Genomic DNA, 17,417 nt, shown 5'->3' with positions numbered 1-17,417 from the left:
CAAGACACCTGGTAAGTGCTGTGAGGAAATCATCAGTGGCAAATGAAGCATTGATCAAAAAGTGTGGCTAAACACTGGTCTGGGATTGTAGCACATGCTGGAACAGCACATTTGATATGCTGAGAAGACTGCTGGAGATCAGAGCTGAACTAAACCAAGTTCCTGAGGATTTGAGCATTGACACACTTCTCACAAGCGACTGGACTAAGCTGGAGAACTTGGTCAAGCTGCTTGAGCCCTTTGCCATTCACACAGACCAGCTTCAGAATGACAGCCAGTCACTCTCACAAGTAGTACCATACCTGCTCAACCTCGAGGGACACCTGCTGACCACTACTGCTGGAAAGCAGCTAGCACAAGTGCTGCTGGGTCTTTGCGAGAACGTTTTTCTGCCATTCTTAATTGTTAATTTGTACTCAGCACACTGTGTATCTACCCTCAGAAGCAGCATTGCACAAATATTGTACTTAGGGCTGTTGTATTTCAATTTGAGGATGGGTGTTCATGTGTCTTCTGAGTACATGTTTCAAAATGTATCTTTGTTTGAGTTTGTATTATACATACTTATTCTGGTCATTTTGATTCATGCACCTGACAAATATCCTAATTTACAAAAAAAATAAAATAAATAAAACTAACACTGTAACTAATAAAAAACGAAACTAAAACTAAGCAATTTCAAAATATCAAAACATTAAAAAAAAATATAAAAAATATAAAAATCAGTAAATCTGCCTCTTAAAACTAATTAAAACTAACTGAATTTGAAAACAAAAAATCAAAATGAAACAAAAACTAAAACTAATGAAAAATCCAAAACTATTATAACTGTGGTCCCAAAGTCAACACATGCAGCTGAAATCTAGCTGGAACCACCAGCTGGTGAACTGTATTCCAGCCCAAATCCCACACCATTTCTGCATGAGTACAGAGTCGCCCCAATGATATACCACAGATTGCATAGAAGTGTCGTCTTTCGTCATGGCAGTAGAACGGCACTTCGCTAAAAACGGATCTTGGTTCTGCTCATGTACAACCTCTGCTTTGTCAACCGAGAGCGTTAACTTACTCTCAGTACCTTCTCCCCATGCCCCACAGACGGACCTTCAGTAGGGTTTGACACCGCTGTTAGGCACGTGGCACTTTCAGACCTGTGATCTGAAGACAAGAAAGAGTCAGACAGATCCATCATATTAGGAAATTTTCATGACTGAGCTCTCGTAACCGCATAAGCAGGAAAAACAGTTTCCTATAGCACTCTATAGAGTGCTGAGCCATCCAGAGGATTTCTAATCACATTTCCTAATCACCTCATTCTGAGACTTGTTTGTTGTGTTTCCAAAATATGTATACCATGTATATAATGTGACTTTTTCCCTTTAATTCTGTAGAAGCCAAAGTACTTCCCTATGCTAGCCTTTAATGCTGAGGGCACCAATTAGATTTCTCAATCAGCCATATTGTGTTCCTGTTATGTGCATGCTATAGACTGCCCAAACCCTGCATGTCTGTATTACTGAATTCCACCTTGTATGGTAATCAACATTACGTTATTAATTTACATTCAGAAAAAAAATATTTTTGACGTGTAAATCAATTCAGAATCATCCACGTCCGCATCCACTTTTCCTGCACCACTCCTACTGCATACCACCCCCACTGTAAATATTTCCTCCATAATTTCAAAATTTGTCTTTTTATTATAAAACTACATAACAGAAAAATAATTTAAAAATAAAGTAATGTTCTGGATTTTGGAGAAAAAATGTTTATCTGACTCATGATTCATTCTAACTTCCACTGTCTGAATTCTAACATAGAAAGAAAAAACATCGTAAGATCTCAATTTATATTGTTTTGGCAGAATAATACATAAATTATTCCCTTTGGAATCATATGGTGTCATTGATGACTTGGTCATTTACACCAAATTTCATATCTGTTTGTTTCCCCCATTCTGGTTGGTCTTTTTCAAACGTTTTCCCAGTACCCCTGTGGAGTCTTTTGCAGAAACAATGCCAAATTGTCTCCAAAACGATTATTTTCTTAAAACAGTCTCTAGAGTGAAGATTTCTCCCCAGAGTATTCATGTGGACAGCAACTCGCATATGTTCAGCAGATTAATGAAACGATAGTGTTGTTCCCACTACCACATAGCAGTGTATATGTCAACTGGGTGAATTGGTTACAGTTGTGGGGGATTGGGTAAAATAACACGCAGAACACAACTTTTAGAAAACTTGGTCGTGTGGACTGGGCCTATATATCTAAAGTCTTGGAGATGACTTTCCAGAAACAAACTATTTTGACTGTAGCTCCCCAAACAACTCATAATTGACTGTAGCTCAATTATTTGAATCAATCTGTGCTCCTGCTGATTTACCTGCCTGACTCCTGTGTTTGACACTGGACCTGGATTTCCCCTCCTGGACTGTCTGCTTTCACGGTACGACCTCTGCCTGTTCTCGACTCCTCTCTGCCTGACTCTTCTGCCCTGATTTTTGCCTTTGGGCTCCGAACCCTGCTTGCTCCTGTCGATTCGGGCCTTGCTGATTTCCTGGCCAGATTTTGGAAGGCACACCATCATTACAAAGTCTAGCCAGTGTAAGAATGGCCATCATGGGAGCCTGCTTTTGCCTTGCATAACAGATGTTTGCAGGGGGAGGTGTGACATTCCTGTGTCGACGGGAGGACGCGGCTGCATTGCCTTTCTTACTTTCTGTTAGTGCTTTATGCTACATGCCTTCGGGTTTGTTGAAGTTCTTCCCGTCTTCCCTGTTTTTGGCCCTCTTGCCATATTTTGGTAATAGTAAATTATTTTGAATAAAAAAGAACTTTTTCGTATCTTAGTTTGTCACGTCGGCGAGCTGACGGGGGAAGGAAGCGCACAGGTGGGACATAAGAGAAACAATGATTTATTAATAAATACAAATAAACAAGGCGTGATGGACGAAATTTGTATTATAATTATATTTGCAGATAATTATAATACAAATTATAATATAAAAGATAAAAATATTAAATATTATCTTCAGGTGCATATTGGCATTAAAATTCATTTACATGGAGCAAAATAAAACTGTCACAATGGCGGGAAAAAGGACACAAACAACTCACAAAACAGGGCTTACTTTTAACAGTGCACATACAGAAAAGACAAAAAAAAATAATAAAAATCTCAATGGGGAAAAAACAGCAGTCCGAGCAATGACTAGACACGAGGCTACATTTATACATTTAACACTAACAAACTCTGCAAAGTCAGGCCACAACAGAAACCTCACAGTCACAAGTAGGCACTTCATGAATAACCAACATTCGTGAAAAAACGTTTTTTTTTTTGTGTATTTGTTTTAGTTACATATTTTTTAATTAAATATGAGATCAGGGTTAATCAGGGTTCCAAGTAATTAAAAACCTGAAAAAGTCATTGAATTTGAAAAGAGAATTTCTCAGGCATTGAAAAGTTTTGGAATGTGAAATAAACATATAGTCATGGGGATTTTTTTTTAAAATCTGATTGACACACAAATGTATAAGAATTTGCACATGACAAACATAAAGTAGAACTTTTTTGGCCTGTCCCAGCCCAAGACTGACCAAAGAAATACAGGTTTAAAAGCCTGGCTTTCTTTGTGTGCACTGCGAGTGCTAGACTAAGAGGGAAAGGAAATGTGTGGGGAAATGAATGGGTTTAAAACATAAATTGCCAGAGGCCAGCATCCATTTTCACATCTCTTTTGTTATAATTAAAAATTACCTGACAACAGTGGCCAAGATTTTCAAGTTTAAGCATAGATTTACAGCTCTAACACGAGGTGTGTTTCATTGCTTGGACTGCTGTTTTATTATCCCTAGTGCTACGCCTTTTAGATATACGGTCAGGTCACTCACTGACCAGCGAACTACTGACAGATTGAAGGTTTGTTTCATTTGATTTATTGGGTCTGCAGTATTTTTAAGCCCTTTAACTCCTGGATTTAAAAGCCCTGGATTTAAAGTGAAAGTGAAGTAATGGTCATTGTGAAACACTGCATCACCCTTAGTGAGCAGTGGGCAGCCATGTGTGGGGACAATGCTTTGCTCAGTGGCATCTCAGTGGCACCTTGGGGTTTCAGGACTCGAACCATTTTCAGGTCTGTTTTCATACCCACTACCCCAACCACTGCCCCTAGGATAACTTGTCCTTTTTAAATTATATTTAAGGCCTTAATTTTGGAAAATCCAATATAAGACTTCTTAAGGATTTGCAATTGACTTGTGGTTGTGCAGGATCAGTTACTAGAACACTAGCATGAGAAGGATAGAGAGAGAGACGGGCGATGAATGTTCCAGATGAGCTTTGTCTGGAGGTTCTGGATGTGGCAGCAATGTTTCATTGGTGGCTGGTGCTGCTTTTTCATCAGCATTTGGGTCAGTGGGTGTCACTTCTAGAGTCTGCTGGGAAACAGGAGACATGCAGTTAGCAAATATTTAAATATATATTTGTAGACTTACTGTTTGGTTACTAACAAAGAAATGATCTCTATTATTTCAATTCATTTGAACAGTGAGAGACATAACAACAAAAAATGCATTTAAACAAAGTTATAAATATATTTGCATTATCATGAATGAAATAAGTATTTGTTCCCCCAGCAATCAAGATTTCTGGCTCCCAGTTCTATTTTATACAGGTGAGGACCTGACATTGGGAGCGTCCTGATTAGAAAACGACTCTCCAAAGAAACAATCAACCTATCCAGATTCCAAACTGCCCCATGGCCAAGACCAAAAAGCTTTCCAAGGATGTCAGGCACAAGGTTGTGGATCTACACAAGGCTGGAATGGGCTATAAGACCATCAGCAAGCTGCTGGGTGAGACATTGACAACAGTTGGTTGCGATTATTAGAGAATTCGCAAACCATAAAATGTCTCCCTTGGTCTGAAGCTCCACACACATCTCACCCTGATAATGAGAACGATTTGGAACCAGCCCAGAACTACTTGGGAGAAACTTGTCAATGACCTCAAGGCAGCTGGGACCAGGAAAACAGTTGGTAACATACTATTGCACGAAGGACTGAAATCCTGCAGCCTGCAAGGTCCCCCTGCTCAAGAAAGCACATGGCTTTCCTGACAGATCATTTCATGGCTGCCCACTGCTCACTAAAAAAGCAGAGGACACATTTTTTGTCACCTTGTGCTGTGCTTCAAAATGACAATCATTTCACTTCACTAAGTCATGTGTGTTTATCTTCTGATGTACTTCAGGTATGTCTGCAGAAGGGACCGTAAGGGAGTGCTACAGTGAGGACGATGTTCACCCAGGAGAGATGTTAATTTCATTCTGTCCCAAAATTAAACAAAACCATGGGATGGGGCTTTGTGTATGTTGGATATTTGACTGGCATTGACTTAATTTGAACTTAATTGAATTAATGCGAACTTTAAACAGTTGACATTAAGGAATAAAAGGATATTTCTGTGCTCTTTCAAATAACAGCATGTGACACATAATGTGGTTTGATAATAATTGTGCATTGTGTTCTCCAATAACTGTGCTGAATTTATTTTGTCATTATTCCTGTGCATAATTGCTAATTTTCAGAGAATTAAAGTCCCAATCAGCTCTGCTCTATATGAACAATTGTGAAAATAAAATGAAGTTACTTACTGAGAGCGGAGAATGATTGGTGCACCGTGAGAGTTCTAGAAGAGCAGAAAACATTTAGCTGAAAACCCAAATGTTCACATCAGCAACATTTGATATGTTTTAAGTTTTAAATATTTGTTAATAGGACATCTTTAACCAAATAAAGAAGTGGTGAAAAAACATTCAGTGTCTGAATGCTTAAAAGTTGATTTCCCCCCGAGACTATTAACCCAAAGTAAAAATGTAAAAACATTTACAATCACATGACACCATGTTTAGTGTAGAAGTTACTGATGTTGTTTGCTGCATCTCTCACCTGATCTTCTCTTCACAACCATCACAACACCAACAACCACAGCGATGAGACTGAGAGCAGCAACAACCAACACAGCAATGATGCCTGGAAGGGCCACCACTGCCCCTGTAAAGATTAAGTATTAGCCAACAACTACACAAGAGCTTGTAAATGATGTGAACACTAAAATCATCAAGAACAAGTCTTGCGGTCACTACAAGGTCCCCCTGCTCAGAATGACCCATCTTAAGTTTGCCAGTGAATATCTAGATATTTCTGAAAAGGCATGGGGAAAAAAATAAAGCTTTTTGGCATCAACTCCAACTGCTGTGTTTGGAGGCAGAGAAATATGACCCAAAGCTCCAAGTACAGAGCCCTCCTTCCCTCTGCCAGAACACTGAAGATGGGTCATGGGTCCAGCATCACAAATAACCAAACCATACAGCCAAGGCAACAAAAGAGGAGTTAAAGAATAACCACATCAAGATTATTGCGTGGCCTAGACAGTCTCCAGACCTTAATCCTGTTTACAAATCTGTGTACGAACCTGAAGTGTTGAGTTGCCAAGTTGTTTATTCTGTCTACCTTCATTAAAATAAAACTACTATAAAAATGAGAAAAAGTTCATAAGCAAAACTACAAATTCAGAAGGGATCAAATATGTATGTATTTGATGTAAATAGCGGGTTTATTACATTACATAAATAAATAATGATTTAAGTTTATATACGTCTGTAAATATTATACCGTGTAAATTCTGTATAATTACTGCATTATATATGATGTAAAGTCTTTGCCCTCAAGTCCCAAGTCAAGTGCCAAGTCAAGACAGGCAAGTGTCGAGTCAAGTCCAAAGTCAAGACTGATAAGTCTCAAGTCAAGTCCTGCAGTTTGAGTTTCGAGTCCTTTCAAGTCTTTTCAACCGCAGAATAATAATATATTTTCACCGATCGTGTATGCTTTTAAAATCTATTGTTTTATTAAAACAAGTGCAATTGAAACTGCAGAAATAAATAGTGCTGACATTGCACTATTAACTTCATTTTTAACATTTAACTCATATTTTTAAAGAATATTCTTCATTTTAAACCACTGCTTTACAGAATAAACGCATTTGAAAAAACAAGTGCAACTGTATTTATTTGAACAAAAAGTGCTAACATTGTATTTCCATCACATATTGCATTTCAATTAGTTCCACAGCAGTTTGTCCTGTACTGTAACAGATACATGAACATAACAGACTTAACCGCGGGAAGTGGAAAATAAGATGTACTTGTGTTTACCAACTGTTTATTCAGTTAAATAGCTGCATCTGTCAGGATTGCCTGCAGCTGGGCTCCACACCGGAAGCCAATCCTGACGCCCCATAAATGCCGGAAGTTTCTGCCCGTTCGGGGTCGCTGGCATTTTCGTGAACTCTATGCACGAACTTGACCTTGTTTAGTTTTATGTGTTTTGAGTTCTGGCAATCGCCACACGCCTACGGGTTTGTTTCAGTTCATTATTTACGTTAAACTGTTTTCGGCCACCGCGCCATTGTTTATTTGTATTTCGTTATTGTTTGTATTAATAAAACCCCCTTCCCAGAATGTCAGACCTCTGCGCTTCCTTCCCCCGTAAGTCCGTAGTCGTGACAGAATGCCAGCGACCCCGAACGGGCGGAAACTTCCGGCATTTATGGGGCGTCAGGATTGGGTTCCGGTGTGGAGCCCAGCTGCAGGCAATCCTGACAGAGCCCCCCCTCCAAGGGCTACGTCCTCGGAGCCCCAACAGTACCATCAGTGGAGGCGGCGGGGCGGATGGCGGCAACCACAGGGCTCCTGCCCTGCTGTATCCTCCCCTTGGAGGACCCGGTCCCTCGGGCTGGCTCCCCGGCGTGGTCAGGCGTGGCGGCCCCGGTCCCTCGGGCTGGCTCCCCGGCGGGGTCAGGCGTGGCGGCCCCGGTCCCTCGGGCTGCTCCCCGGCGGGGTCAGGCGTGGCGGCCCCGGTCCCTCGGGCTGGCTCCCCGGCGGGGTCAGGCGTGGCGGCCCCGGTCCCTCGGGCTGGCTCCCCGGCGGGGTCAGGCGTGGCGGCCCCGGTCCCTCGGGCTGGCTCCCCGGCGGGGTCAGGCGTGGCGGCCCCGGTCCCTCGGGCTGGCTCCCCGGCGTGGTCAGGCGTGGCGGCCCCGGTCCCTCGGGCTGGCTCCCCGGCGTGGTCAGGCGTGGCGGCCCCGGTCCTCGGGCTGGCTCCCCGGCGTGGTCAGGCGTGGCGGCCCCGGTCCCTCGGGCTGGCTCCCCGGCGTGGTCAGGCGTGGCGGCCCCGGTCCCTCGGGCTGGCTCCCCGGCGTGGTCAGGCGTGGCGGCCCCGGTCCCTCGGGCTGGCTCCCCGGCGTGGTCAGGCTTGGCGGCCCCGGACCCTCGGCCTGGCTCCCCGCGTGGTCCCGCTTGGCGGCCCCGGACCCTCGGCCTGGCTCCCCCGGCGTGGTCAGGCGTGCGGCCCCGGACCCTCGGCCCTGGCTCCCCGGCGTGGTCCCGCTTGGCGGCCCCGGACCCTCGGCCTGGCTCCCCGGCGTGGTCCCGCATGGCGGCCCCGGACCCTCGGCCTGGCTCCCCGGCGTGGTCCCGCATGGCGGCCCCGGACCCTCGGCCTGGCTCCCCGGCGTGGTCCCGCATGACGGCCCCGGACCTCGGCCTGGCTCCCCGGCGTGGTCCCGCATGACGGCCCCCGGACCCTCGGCCTGGCTCCCCGGCGTGGTCCCGCATGGCGGCCCCGGACTCCCGTACCTGCACACAATAATCAGGGGCCGATCCATCTGGGTACGTGTGGGCCCTGTCTCCACATGTCCCCTCTGACACGTCTTGTGTCACCCCCTGCACCGCGCAGGGAGATTGTCCCAGAGCCTCCGGCGACTGTTCCAGGCACCCCAGGCTGGTGCCTTCTGGGACTATGCAGCCCCTCTCGCTGCACGGCCCTGGTGCCAAGGGGGGGGCATTGCCAGACCATCCGGCTAGCCCCTTCTGCGTCCGTTGGGACAAGCAGGCCCTCTTCCTGCCTGTCCCAGCTGGGTCCTCATGCCTACCCGGGGGCTCTATGGCGCTCCACCCCTCTGGAGGCAGACGCAGGCCCATGCCTGGCCCGCCCTCCTCACTGGCTACCGGAGGACCCAGCTCCATCGCTTCCCCACCTCCCCTCCCCTCAGGAGGAGTCCCCAACCCGAACTGCACCCCCCCAAAAAATTCTTTGGGGGAGCACCCCCCCCGGCTGGACTTCGGGGTACCTTGGGGCTTGTCCACCTCGCCTTGGACCAGCACATTCGGGTCAGGAACCTCCTCCCTGGGGTTCGGCTCCGCGGCTGGGTCGCCATCTGGTGGACACAAAGAGGGGAAGTGGGGGCGACATACGGACACATATGCCACGCACACACACACAGACAGAGACAGACAGAAGAGAGGGTCGTCTGGCTCCCTCTCTGAGCACTCCGGGACCTCCTCAGGGGGCACAGCCAGGATCTCGGGAGGCGCGACCTTCTCGTCGCCCGCCAGTGCTTGGTCTTCTTGCCCCGGATCCTGACTGGCGCTGGATGTGGTGGAGGGGCAGAGTTCGATCCCTGGCTCAGGCTCTGGCCGATCAAACTCCGCCCTCAGTCTCTGCTGGAAGTCCCGAAAACTGCTGTCTGTCTCTCCCTGCTGCCAGAGGGCTGCGCTCCAGCCCCATGCTGACCCAAGCAGACACGATAGGATGGTGGTGGTCTTATCAGTGTCTGCTGCCCCACTGAAGGGTCCCGGGACAATTGGGCTGTCCCACACGGGGCTGGGCACGTCGCTGGAGATGGTGGTAGGTGTGTGGTGTGGAGGGGGGTGGACGTCTTCTCCAGCAGGTGTGGGCGCTGGTGCTGCGCTGCCATTTCGCTGGGGAACGTCCGGGCAGAGGGAAGGCGGGTCGGCGACTGGAGCAGGAATGGAGGATTCCCTGCAAGGCAGTCCCGGCAGTGCAGTTGCTGGCTGGCGACCTCCCGTCGCCCTCTTCCACCAGCTTTCCTCACACTGCTGGGAGGGACGTGGGTCTCCACGGACCTCGTGATGATCCTGGATGGGCGCGATGGGCGGAGCCATCCCGGCACCGACTGCCCAAACGGCGTCATCCTGGTCGTCTTCCGTGTCCACCTCGTACCCTCGGAAGTCACATGGGTCATCACGGACGCCGCGATGATCTCGGACGCGCACGCTGGGCGGAGCCATCCGGGCAACGACCGCCCACCGAAAATCCACGTCATCATCGCTTTCATCATCCGTGTCCTCCCACCGGTGACTCCGAGGGTCGTCCACCCTGCGGACATCCTGGACCCATGGCGCGATAAGCTCCCATGGGCAGTACTCTGGCCATTCGGGCTGGAGGCTGCCCACCTCCTCGCTGGAGGAACGCCGCCGTTGTTGTTGCCGCTTCTCACCCCCCTGGAAGTGACGTGGGTCCCCACGGACCTTGCGACGATCGCAGACTGGCGCGATGGGCGGAGCCCAACTCTCGTCTCCCGTGCTCTCGTCGTCGTCCGTGTCGTCCCAGTCCACGGGGAGCCTTGCCAGCAGAGCGCAGAGTTCTTGGCTCGACATGGCGAAGATCGTGGGGGTCGCATCTTCTGCGCTCGCTGCCCACGTCACTTCCTCGCTGCTGCCGACGCCAACGTCCTCGCTCCGCCCACTCACCCGCCGACGTTGTCGCTTCCGGGTTTCGCGGAGTTTCCCGGGGGTGACGTCTCTCCCCTGCCGTCCGCGTTCGCCGCACCGGGCTGCGTCCTTCGCGGCGTTTCTTCTCCTCTGCTTTCTACCTCTGCGCTTTTGGGGGGGTCGCTGGCATTCTGTCACGACTACGGACTTACGGGGGAAGGAAGCGCAGAGGTCTGACATGTTGGGAAGGGGGTTTATTAATACAAACAATAACGAAATACAAATAAACAATGGCGCGGTGGCCGAAAACAGTTTAACGTAAATAATGAACTGAAACAAACCCGTAGGCGTGTGGCGATTGCCAGAACTCAAAACACATAAAACTAAACAAGGTCAAGTTCGTGCATAGAGTTCACGAAAATGCCAGCGACCCCGAACGGGCAGAAACTTCCGGCATTTATGGGGCGTCAGGATTGGCTTCCGGTGTGGAGCCCAGCTGCAGGCAATCCTGACAGCATCCATGTTACCACGTCACGTTTGATGTGGTAATTTCACAGTTCGAAGACTCGTTCTCGCCCCCTACAGTGCAATTCGGCTAGGTATACATCCGCGCTAAAATATCAAGGTGAAAGTCATCATAGTGTAGCGGTTCTTCTTCTGCGCTGTGGAACTATTTGATTTCGTTTCTTGATGAGCTGACACTCAAGAGATTTTCTGTGCAAAGTGTATTCTGTACAAAAAGCAAGTTCGCGTCAGAACATCGCGTCTTTCTGCACCTCTCTCTACAATATACAGTATTAAAAGAACATAAAAAAATATTCACAAAATAACACACATGCAAAATATTCCTAATATGTACATAAATTAAAATGAAAGAAATAACTTTTTGCATTTACAGCATTGGTCGCAGTGGACAGATTACCAGTTTGCGACGTTAACAGCGAGTTTACAGCCTCACTGATTTAACTACACAGCAAAGAAAAGTGAACAAATAAGCGTTAACATTTACTCAGAACTTACTGTTCTTTGTGCAACTTCAAATGTCGAACGAAGTTGGAAGTTGTTGCATCTCCGTCTGTAATCTTCGACCCGCATGTTTTGCATACTGCTATTCGTTTTTTGTTGACCACCTCGTAGTTTTTATATCCGAACGAAACTATCTTTGGTATCATATTTTATATTTGTCTAACTGGCGCGTTATTTGAGAGTTCCACTGCATTGGTTGTCCTGTAATTTGATTGGATGGATGCTGTTGGCTCAAAACAACGTGGATCTAATTTGATTGGATGTCTTGCCGACAGCAAATACGCGCACAGACGCACATATACACAGACATTGAAAGATACAGAGCGTTCGGTAATAACATACGTTTTAATATTTGGGTTTTCTGGGAAACAGCAAGTCTTTTCAAGTCAAAAGGCTCAAGTCCAAGTGAAGTCACGAGTCAATGATGTTAAAGTCCAAGTCGAGTTGCAAGTCTCTTTACATTTTGTCAAGTCGAGTCTAAAGTCATCAAATTAATGACTCGAGTCCAAGTCATGTAACTCGAGTCCACACCTCTGCCATCTGAGGTGTGGGGGACCGTGTTAAGTTTAGTCTTTCGCTGATATTACAGAGGAAATGTGGCAAATGTTAAGCGACTTTTTTAGAATTGCTGAAACTAACAAGTTTTGCCTTCACAGTTTCTTCTTAATTCTGTAGAGTTATAATAGAAGCTTCATCCCTGGGCAACAACTAAAACTTCAGAGGTGTTTGGATTTGAAGAGGATGAAGGTGCTTGTTGATCTTACCTTGATCTCCAGTCTGATTAAATTCAGTCATGATGATTGTCAGGTTCTCTTTGAATTTCCATGTTAAATTTCTTAGACTCTTTGTCTGATCCTCCACATACTTCTCTCCCAGCTCCTTCACCCAGTCCTGCCGGATCTCAAACTGGTTGTTCTCACTGTCAAAGTTTCCAGTCACTTCATCATCGAATAAATTTACACCAACAAATTCAGGAAGATCCTTTATTCCTGTAGCTGCTGTGTACAATCCTGTCCAGGAATGAATCACTGTTGGAGAAGAAACAGGACATTTAGTAAAGCAGCAAATTAAACTCTAATAAAATCATCGAGTTGTAAGAACAAATCAGGGGGGGGGGTTGGTGAATTTTACATTTTTTTGTGCTGAGGACAGTGCACATGGTCAGAAGGTTGCCGGTTCGAATCCCAATCCACCAAGGTGAACACGACAGCCCCGCAATGGGGGCAATGACACCACGTCCGTCGCAGACGGACCAATGGCAGCTGCACCCCGGGAGCCCCGCCTAACTATATCAGGTGCTGAAACGTTCTCTTACAAACATTCGTATGTCACTATGGGAAAGATATGGCCAACTCCCGGATTGCATGCTTTCCGAAGTACCTCTGTCCGGACGCACACGGAGCCGAAAAGACACTAACCTTAGGAACAAATGCAGGGTTGTGTAACAGGACGACCCCAGCATCGCCCAGGTCAAAGTTCATACACGAAGGGTGAACAGAGAACGCATGAATCTCACTCGCCCGCTTCGCTGAGGACAGTGCGGGAAGAAAAGCTGTCTTAAGGGTCAGGAGTGTCACCCTCACATGTTCCAGAGGCTCGAAGGGAGGTTCTGAGAACATCTGCAGGACCAGGGGCAAGTCCCACGAAGAGACTAAAAGATGACTAGCTGACAAACCCCACGTGGCACGCTGCTATAGCAGCCAGATACACTTTAACTGTGGAAAATGTCCTGCCCTTGTCCAACATGTCCTGCAGGAAAAATAACACCTCAGTAACCGAACACACAACGGGCACAACCCGCATCTGTTCGCACCACTGTTCAAAAACGCGCCACTCGCTGTCATACAGTGTGCGCGTGGACGGAGCCCTGGCACTCTGGATGGTGGTGATCACCGTGGCAGGGAGACCAGCCGCGTCCAAATTCAACCTCTCATGGGCCAGACCCACAAATTCAGCTGACCTGCAGCTGACCTGGTAAATCTCCCCACGTCCTTGTGACAGAAGGTCCCTGCCTGGCAGGAGCTGCCATGTCTCGTCCCACAGAAGCTGAAAGATCTCTGCCAGCCAGCAGGGGGGCCACCAGCAGGAGAGTCAGACCGCCCTCCCTCACCCACGAGAGTGTGGGGCAAATCAGGCTCAGGGGTGGGAATGCGTACATCAGCGCGTCCACAGGGGACACTGCGCGTCTCCGGCGAGGCGAATAGATCTACGGCATCCCTGCCGAACCTCTCCAAGATCTGAGTGACCACCTGAGGGTGGAGCCTCCACTCGCCGTACAGGGGGTTCCCCCTGGAGAGGAGGTCCGGCCCCGAATTCATCAGACCTGGTACATGAGTCGCGAGGTGCGCGTAACCCCAAAGAATGAATCTCCCCGCCAGACCGCGCAGACGCCGAGAAAACGTCCCGCCCTGCCGGTTGACATCCGTATTGTCTGTCCTGATAAGAACATGACAGCCCCGCAGGTGGAGAAAATGCACCACAGCGTGAAAAACTGCCAACAGCTCCAGGTACTTTATATGGGCGTCCGTGGTCACCGTCTTCCTCACGGACACGACACGCCGTGAGAAAGTCCCCCGAAATTCCCTCATGTTGAACAGACCCAGCGGAACCACCACTACAGTAGAAGCCATGAGACCCAGCAGGAGCAGGCAGGTCCTGAACTGGACCTGGACTCTGCTGCTGCTGAACAGACCAACGCACAGTAAACGGGACGTGTCCCTCGGACAGTGAAGCGCGAAAAGACAGAATTTGGAGGTCCAGATATTCTACATTCTGGGACGGAACCAGTGAGCTCAGTAGTTTACACTGAAACCCAGGCTGGTGAGGTGGGTCAGAGCAGATAATCGACCAGATGATCCAGAACCCTGACGCCCGAGGATCCGAGGGGGGTTCAGAGCTGCTTCTCTACATTTGCTGGACACACGGGGTGCGAGGGGGAGAAACTCGTAATCAACGGCGTGGAAAAAGAATCTGAGATACCTCCTGTGGGCAGGATAGGTTCCTATGTGAAAATACGCGTCCTGCAGGTCCACTGTAGTGGGACAGACTGAGCGTAAAAGGCCCTTGTGAGTGAGCTTTCTGAATCTGAACTGTCTGAGGTGTTTGTTGGGAAAGTAGCGAGAATAAAAACCCCGCTGCATTTCCTCCACGGGGCCTTATTGCTCGTTCGCTCAGAAGAGAGGTTATTTCAGCCTCCAAAACCTGAGCCGCGTCCCCAGTTGCCAGCGACGGAACCACTACGTTGAACGCGGGGGGCCATGCCACAAACTGCAGTCTGTAACCTTTTCCTACCGTCGCCAGGACCAGAGGGTGAACTGCGCATGCGCGCCAGCTTTCCACACAGCGCGCAAGTGGGTTCATCTGCCCCACCAGGCATGACGCTCTCCGCTTAAGTTTAGTTGTAGCTGGTGCCAGCTTGCGAGGCAGACAGAAGTCGAAGGCTTCTCCTTCTTTCTTCTGGAGGTCGCACCTATGCCGCATTGGGCCGAAAAGGTTCTAACTATTATTATTAATATAATAATTAATATAAACCGATCAGAGTTATAGTTATTATCTATTTATACCACATATATGAGGATTAACGTAACTTTAAATCTGGCCTTCATTAAATATATGGCTGATATTTTCACCGAATGTGCCACGTGTTTGCCAGTTATAACCAACATAAAAAAGTGAAATCAAATCAAATCTTATCATATGACACAAATACAAATAAATGAATTAAAAATTCCACGCAGTAGTGGTATTACCAACGCAATACATAATGCTTCAATAATGCTTGGATGTTATTCCTAAGAAAAAAGAATTTTGGATTCAGTATCAGCAAACAGTGAAATTATTCCAAACCCCTTTACTCCTTTTTACAAGTAAAACCAATAATAATTTATTAGGATGGAAACAAACCTCCTGATGCAGAATCCACAAGTAGAAGGATTAAAGCTGCCAAGATCTTCATTTTTTAACACGATCCACTTCGAACCGGTCAGATCCCCGGTTATCCTCCGACTGACGGAACTTTGCGGATGTTCCTCATACATCCTCGTCACAGAGTTTAGAACCAATGATGATGGTCGAGAACATCATGAGCGTCACTAAAATCTGGGTAGAAGTCAGCGCCGCAGGTTCTTCTTGGTCGTGTAACACGCAGGGCTCGGGGTTTGGAGAATGAGAGTTAGAGGTATGAACCTTCACAGGTCTCACGATTCGATTACGATGCATCACGATGCAGCCCATTCATATTTTAAGTCACATGATGTTTTCAAATACAAGAGTTAAGTTCTGGTTCCTGGTTCTCCTGTGTGGACGCTGTGATTTGCTAAAATGGTCTGTGCTCAAACCGCGCTCACCTGACACCGCAAACGGCAAAAAAATATATAATCAGATTTGTGCCAAAATCACATCAGGTCACATTCCGTCTGACCCCTGATCCCAACAGCTTCCTTCCCAGAAGAAGCTCTGCGCCAGCTGTCCCAGGTCTTAGTGATGTCAAAATGTCCTGCACCACTCTCGCCATGCACCAGCTGGAGAGCCGGGGTGCACATTCCTCTAGACACCACCAGCTGCAGCACCTCCCAGCACCAGTTCCCTCTTTCAGCGGCGGGACGTCCCACATAACCCCATGTTGCCTCGGCATGTGGAGCTCCTGACAGTTATCCACTCTTTATGTAATTCTCCCCGTCCCACTTCTGACTCCATTGTAGCACATTTAAAAGTGCTGAGTCAGGGAGGGCAGGGGGCACATCCTGTGGATGTAGAAGTTCCCAAAAAACTTTTTTTTTTACCTGGAAAGTCTAAAAAATGGTTAAAATTTTAAATACATGGTCAGCAAATTAGTTACTTCTTCTCTGGCCTCCCCATGAATACTCTCCATAAGTTTCAACTGGTTCAAATTTCTGCTGCGATTCTGGAATTTCTTACCATCCGATATAAGAAACATGAACACCTTCCCTATATTTAAACTTATCTGTTAAATTAGCATATTCTATTTATCTTCCTCTCCATTCTCATTTTATACTGTTTCTAGTCTTGTTTATTCTTCATGTTGTTTGTTCTTAATATAATAATAATAACTATTGTATGTAATATTCTATGTAATATATTGCCTTGAATTTGTCATTATTGTAATAATATTTATAAATACACCAAGTGTAGAGAAAATGTAAAGAATTCCCAGGTTCAGGATTATTTAAGGTTTGTTTAATCCAGTAAAATGAGTTTCCTTCTTGGTTTTATCTGGTCCATCGTACCCTGACTCACCGTGGCCCGGTACACATATCACTTAATTCAAGGCCTCTAATTCATAAATCCACTTTCTATTCAAAACAAGTGCTTTCCCTACAAGGGTATTATAACAGATTTGCTTTATAAAAAGTATATTTGTCAGGAACTGACTCCAGAGGGACCGGAGTTTTGTTGTGTTTGATCCCAGTAATCCGGATTGTGTTCTGGCGTGTAGGAATGTTTGTCTCTTGTTCTTGTTCTTGTCGGGTTCTTACAATGTCCGTCTAGTATTAGTGTGTAAGAATCCGTGTGAGAAGCCGTGTGAGTGTGTGTCTGTCCACCACAACACCGTGACAATATTGTAGAATTTCTCCCTGAGACACTGAACCTCAGTGAACGATTCTGTGAAAATCTGAAGTAATTTTTGAGAAGAGCGTATTTCTTAAAAATTGACACGTCAAACCACTTGGCCACTTTGTACAATTTAAGTGAGTAAATATCTGATAGTGTGATGATGTACAGTCATTAGTTCTCTCTAGAGTATTTGGGATGTAAACCGGGGACAGATTTCCTTGTTACTTTACCGTGTTGCACTTT

The 17,417-nt window shown here is 47.1% G+C and overlaps 1 protein-coding gene across 2 annotated transcripts; it reads right to left on the bottom strand.

The window, feature by feature from the left end:
- Window positions 1-2,966: 2,966 nt before the first annotated feature.
- Window positions 2,967-16,182, bottom strand: LOC114774199 (uncharacterized). Of its 2 annotated transcripts, none has more exons than XM_028966122.1 (5): window positions 15,504-16,182; window positions 12,365-12,628; window positions 5,953-6,057; window positions 5,658-5,692; window positions 2,967-4,440 (listed from the first exon to the last, which is right to left on the bottom strand). In XM_028966122.1, the coding sequence occupies exons 1-5, from the start codon at window positions 15,553-15,555 to the stop codon at window positions 4,282-4,284; spliced, it is 615 nt and encodes a 204-aa protein (XP_028821955.1). In that variant the 5' UTR covers window positions 15,556-16,182; the 3' UTR covers window positions 2,967-4,281. The 2 variants fall into 2 exon arrangements, with proteins under 2 accessions (XP_028821955.1, XP_028821956.1); XM_028966123.1 differs by having other exon boundaries at window positions 2,967-4,437.
- Window positions 16,183-17,417: the final 1,235 nt, after the last annotated feature.

This window comes from Denticeps clupeoides, unplaced genomic scaffold, assembly GCF_900700375.1.
Source record: "Denticeps clupeoides unplaced genomic scaffold, fDenClu1.1, whole genome shotgun sequence".
Taxonomy (NCBI): domain Eukaryota; kingdom Metazoa; phylum Chordata; class Actinopteri; order Clupeiformes; family Denticipitidae; genus Denticeps; species Denticeps clupeoides.
This window is presented reverse-complemented; position numbering and strand designations above follow the sequence as displayed.

What these genes read in the sequence shown, in the direction of transcription:
- LOC114774199 (XM_028966122.1), bottom strand. Translation starts at nt 15,555, where the DNA reads ATGAAGATCTTGGCAGCTTTAATCCTTCTACTTGTGGATTCTGCATCA. An exon ending in TGTGGATTCTGCATCAGGAG is followed by an intron (nt 12,629 to 15,503) that starts GTTTGTTTCCAT and finishes CTTCTCCAACAG; the next exon opens with TGATTCATTCCTGGACAGGA. An exon ending in CCAATCATTCTCCGCTCTCA is followed by an intron (nt 4,441 to 5,657) that starts GTAAGTAACTTC and finishes CCTGTTTCCCAG; the next exon opens with CAGACTCTAGAAGTGACACC.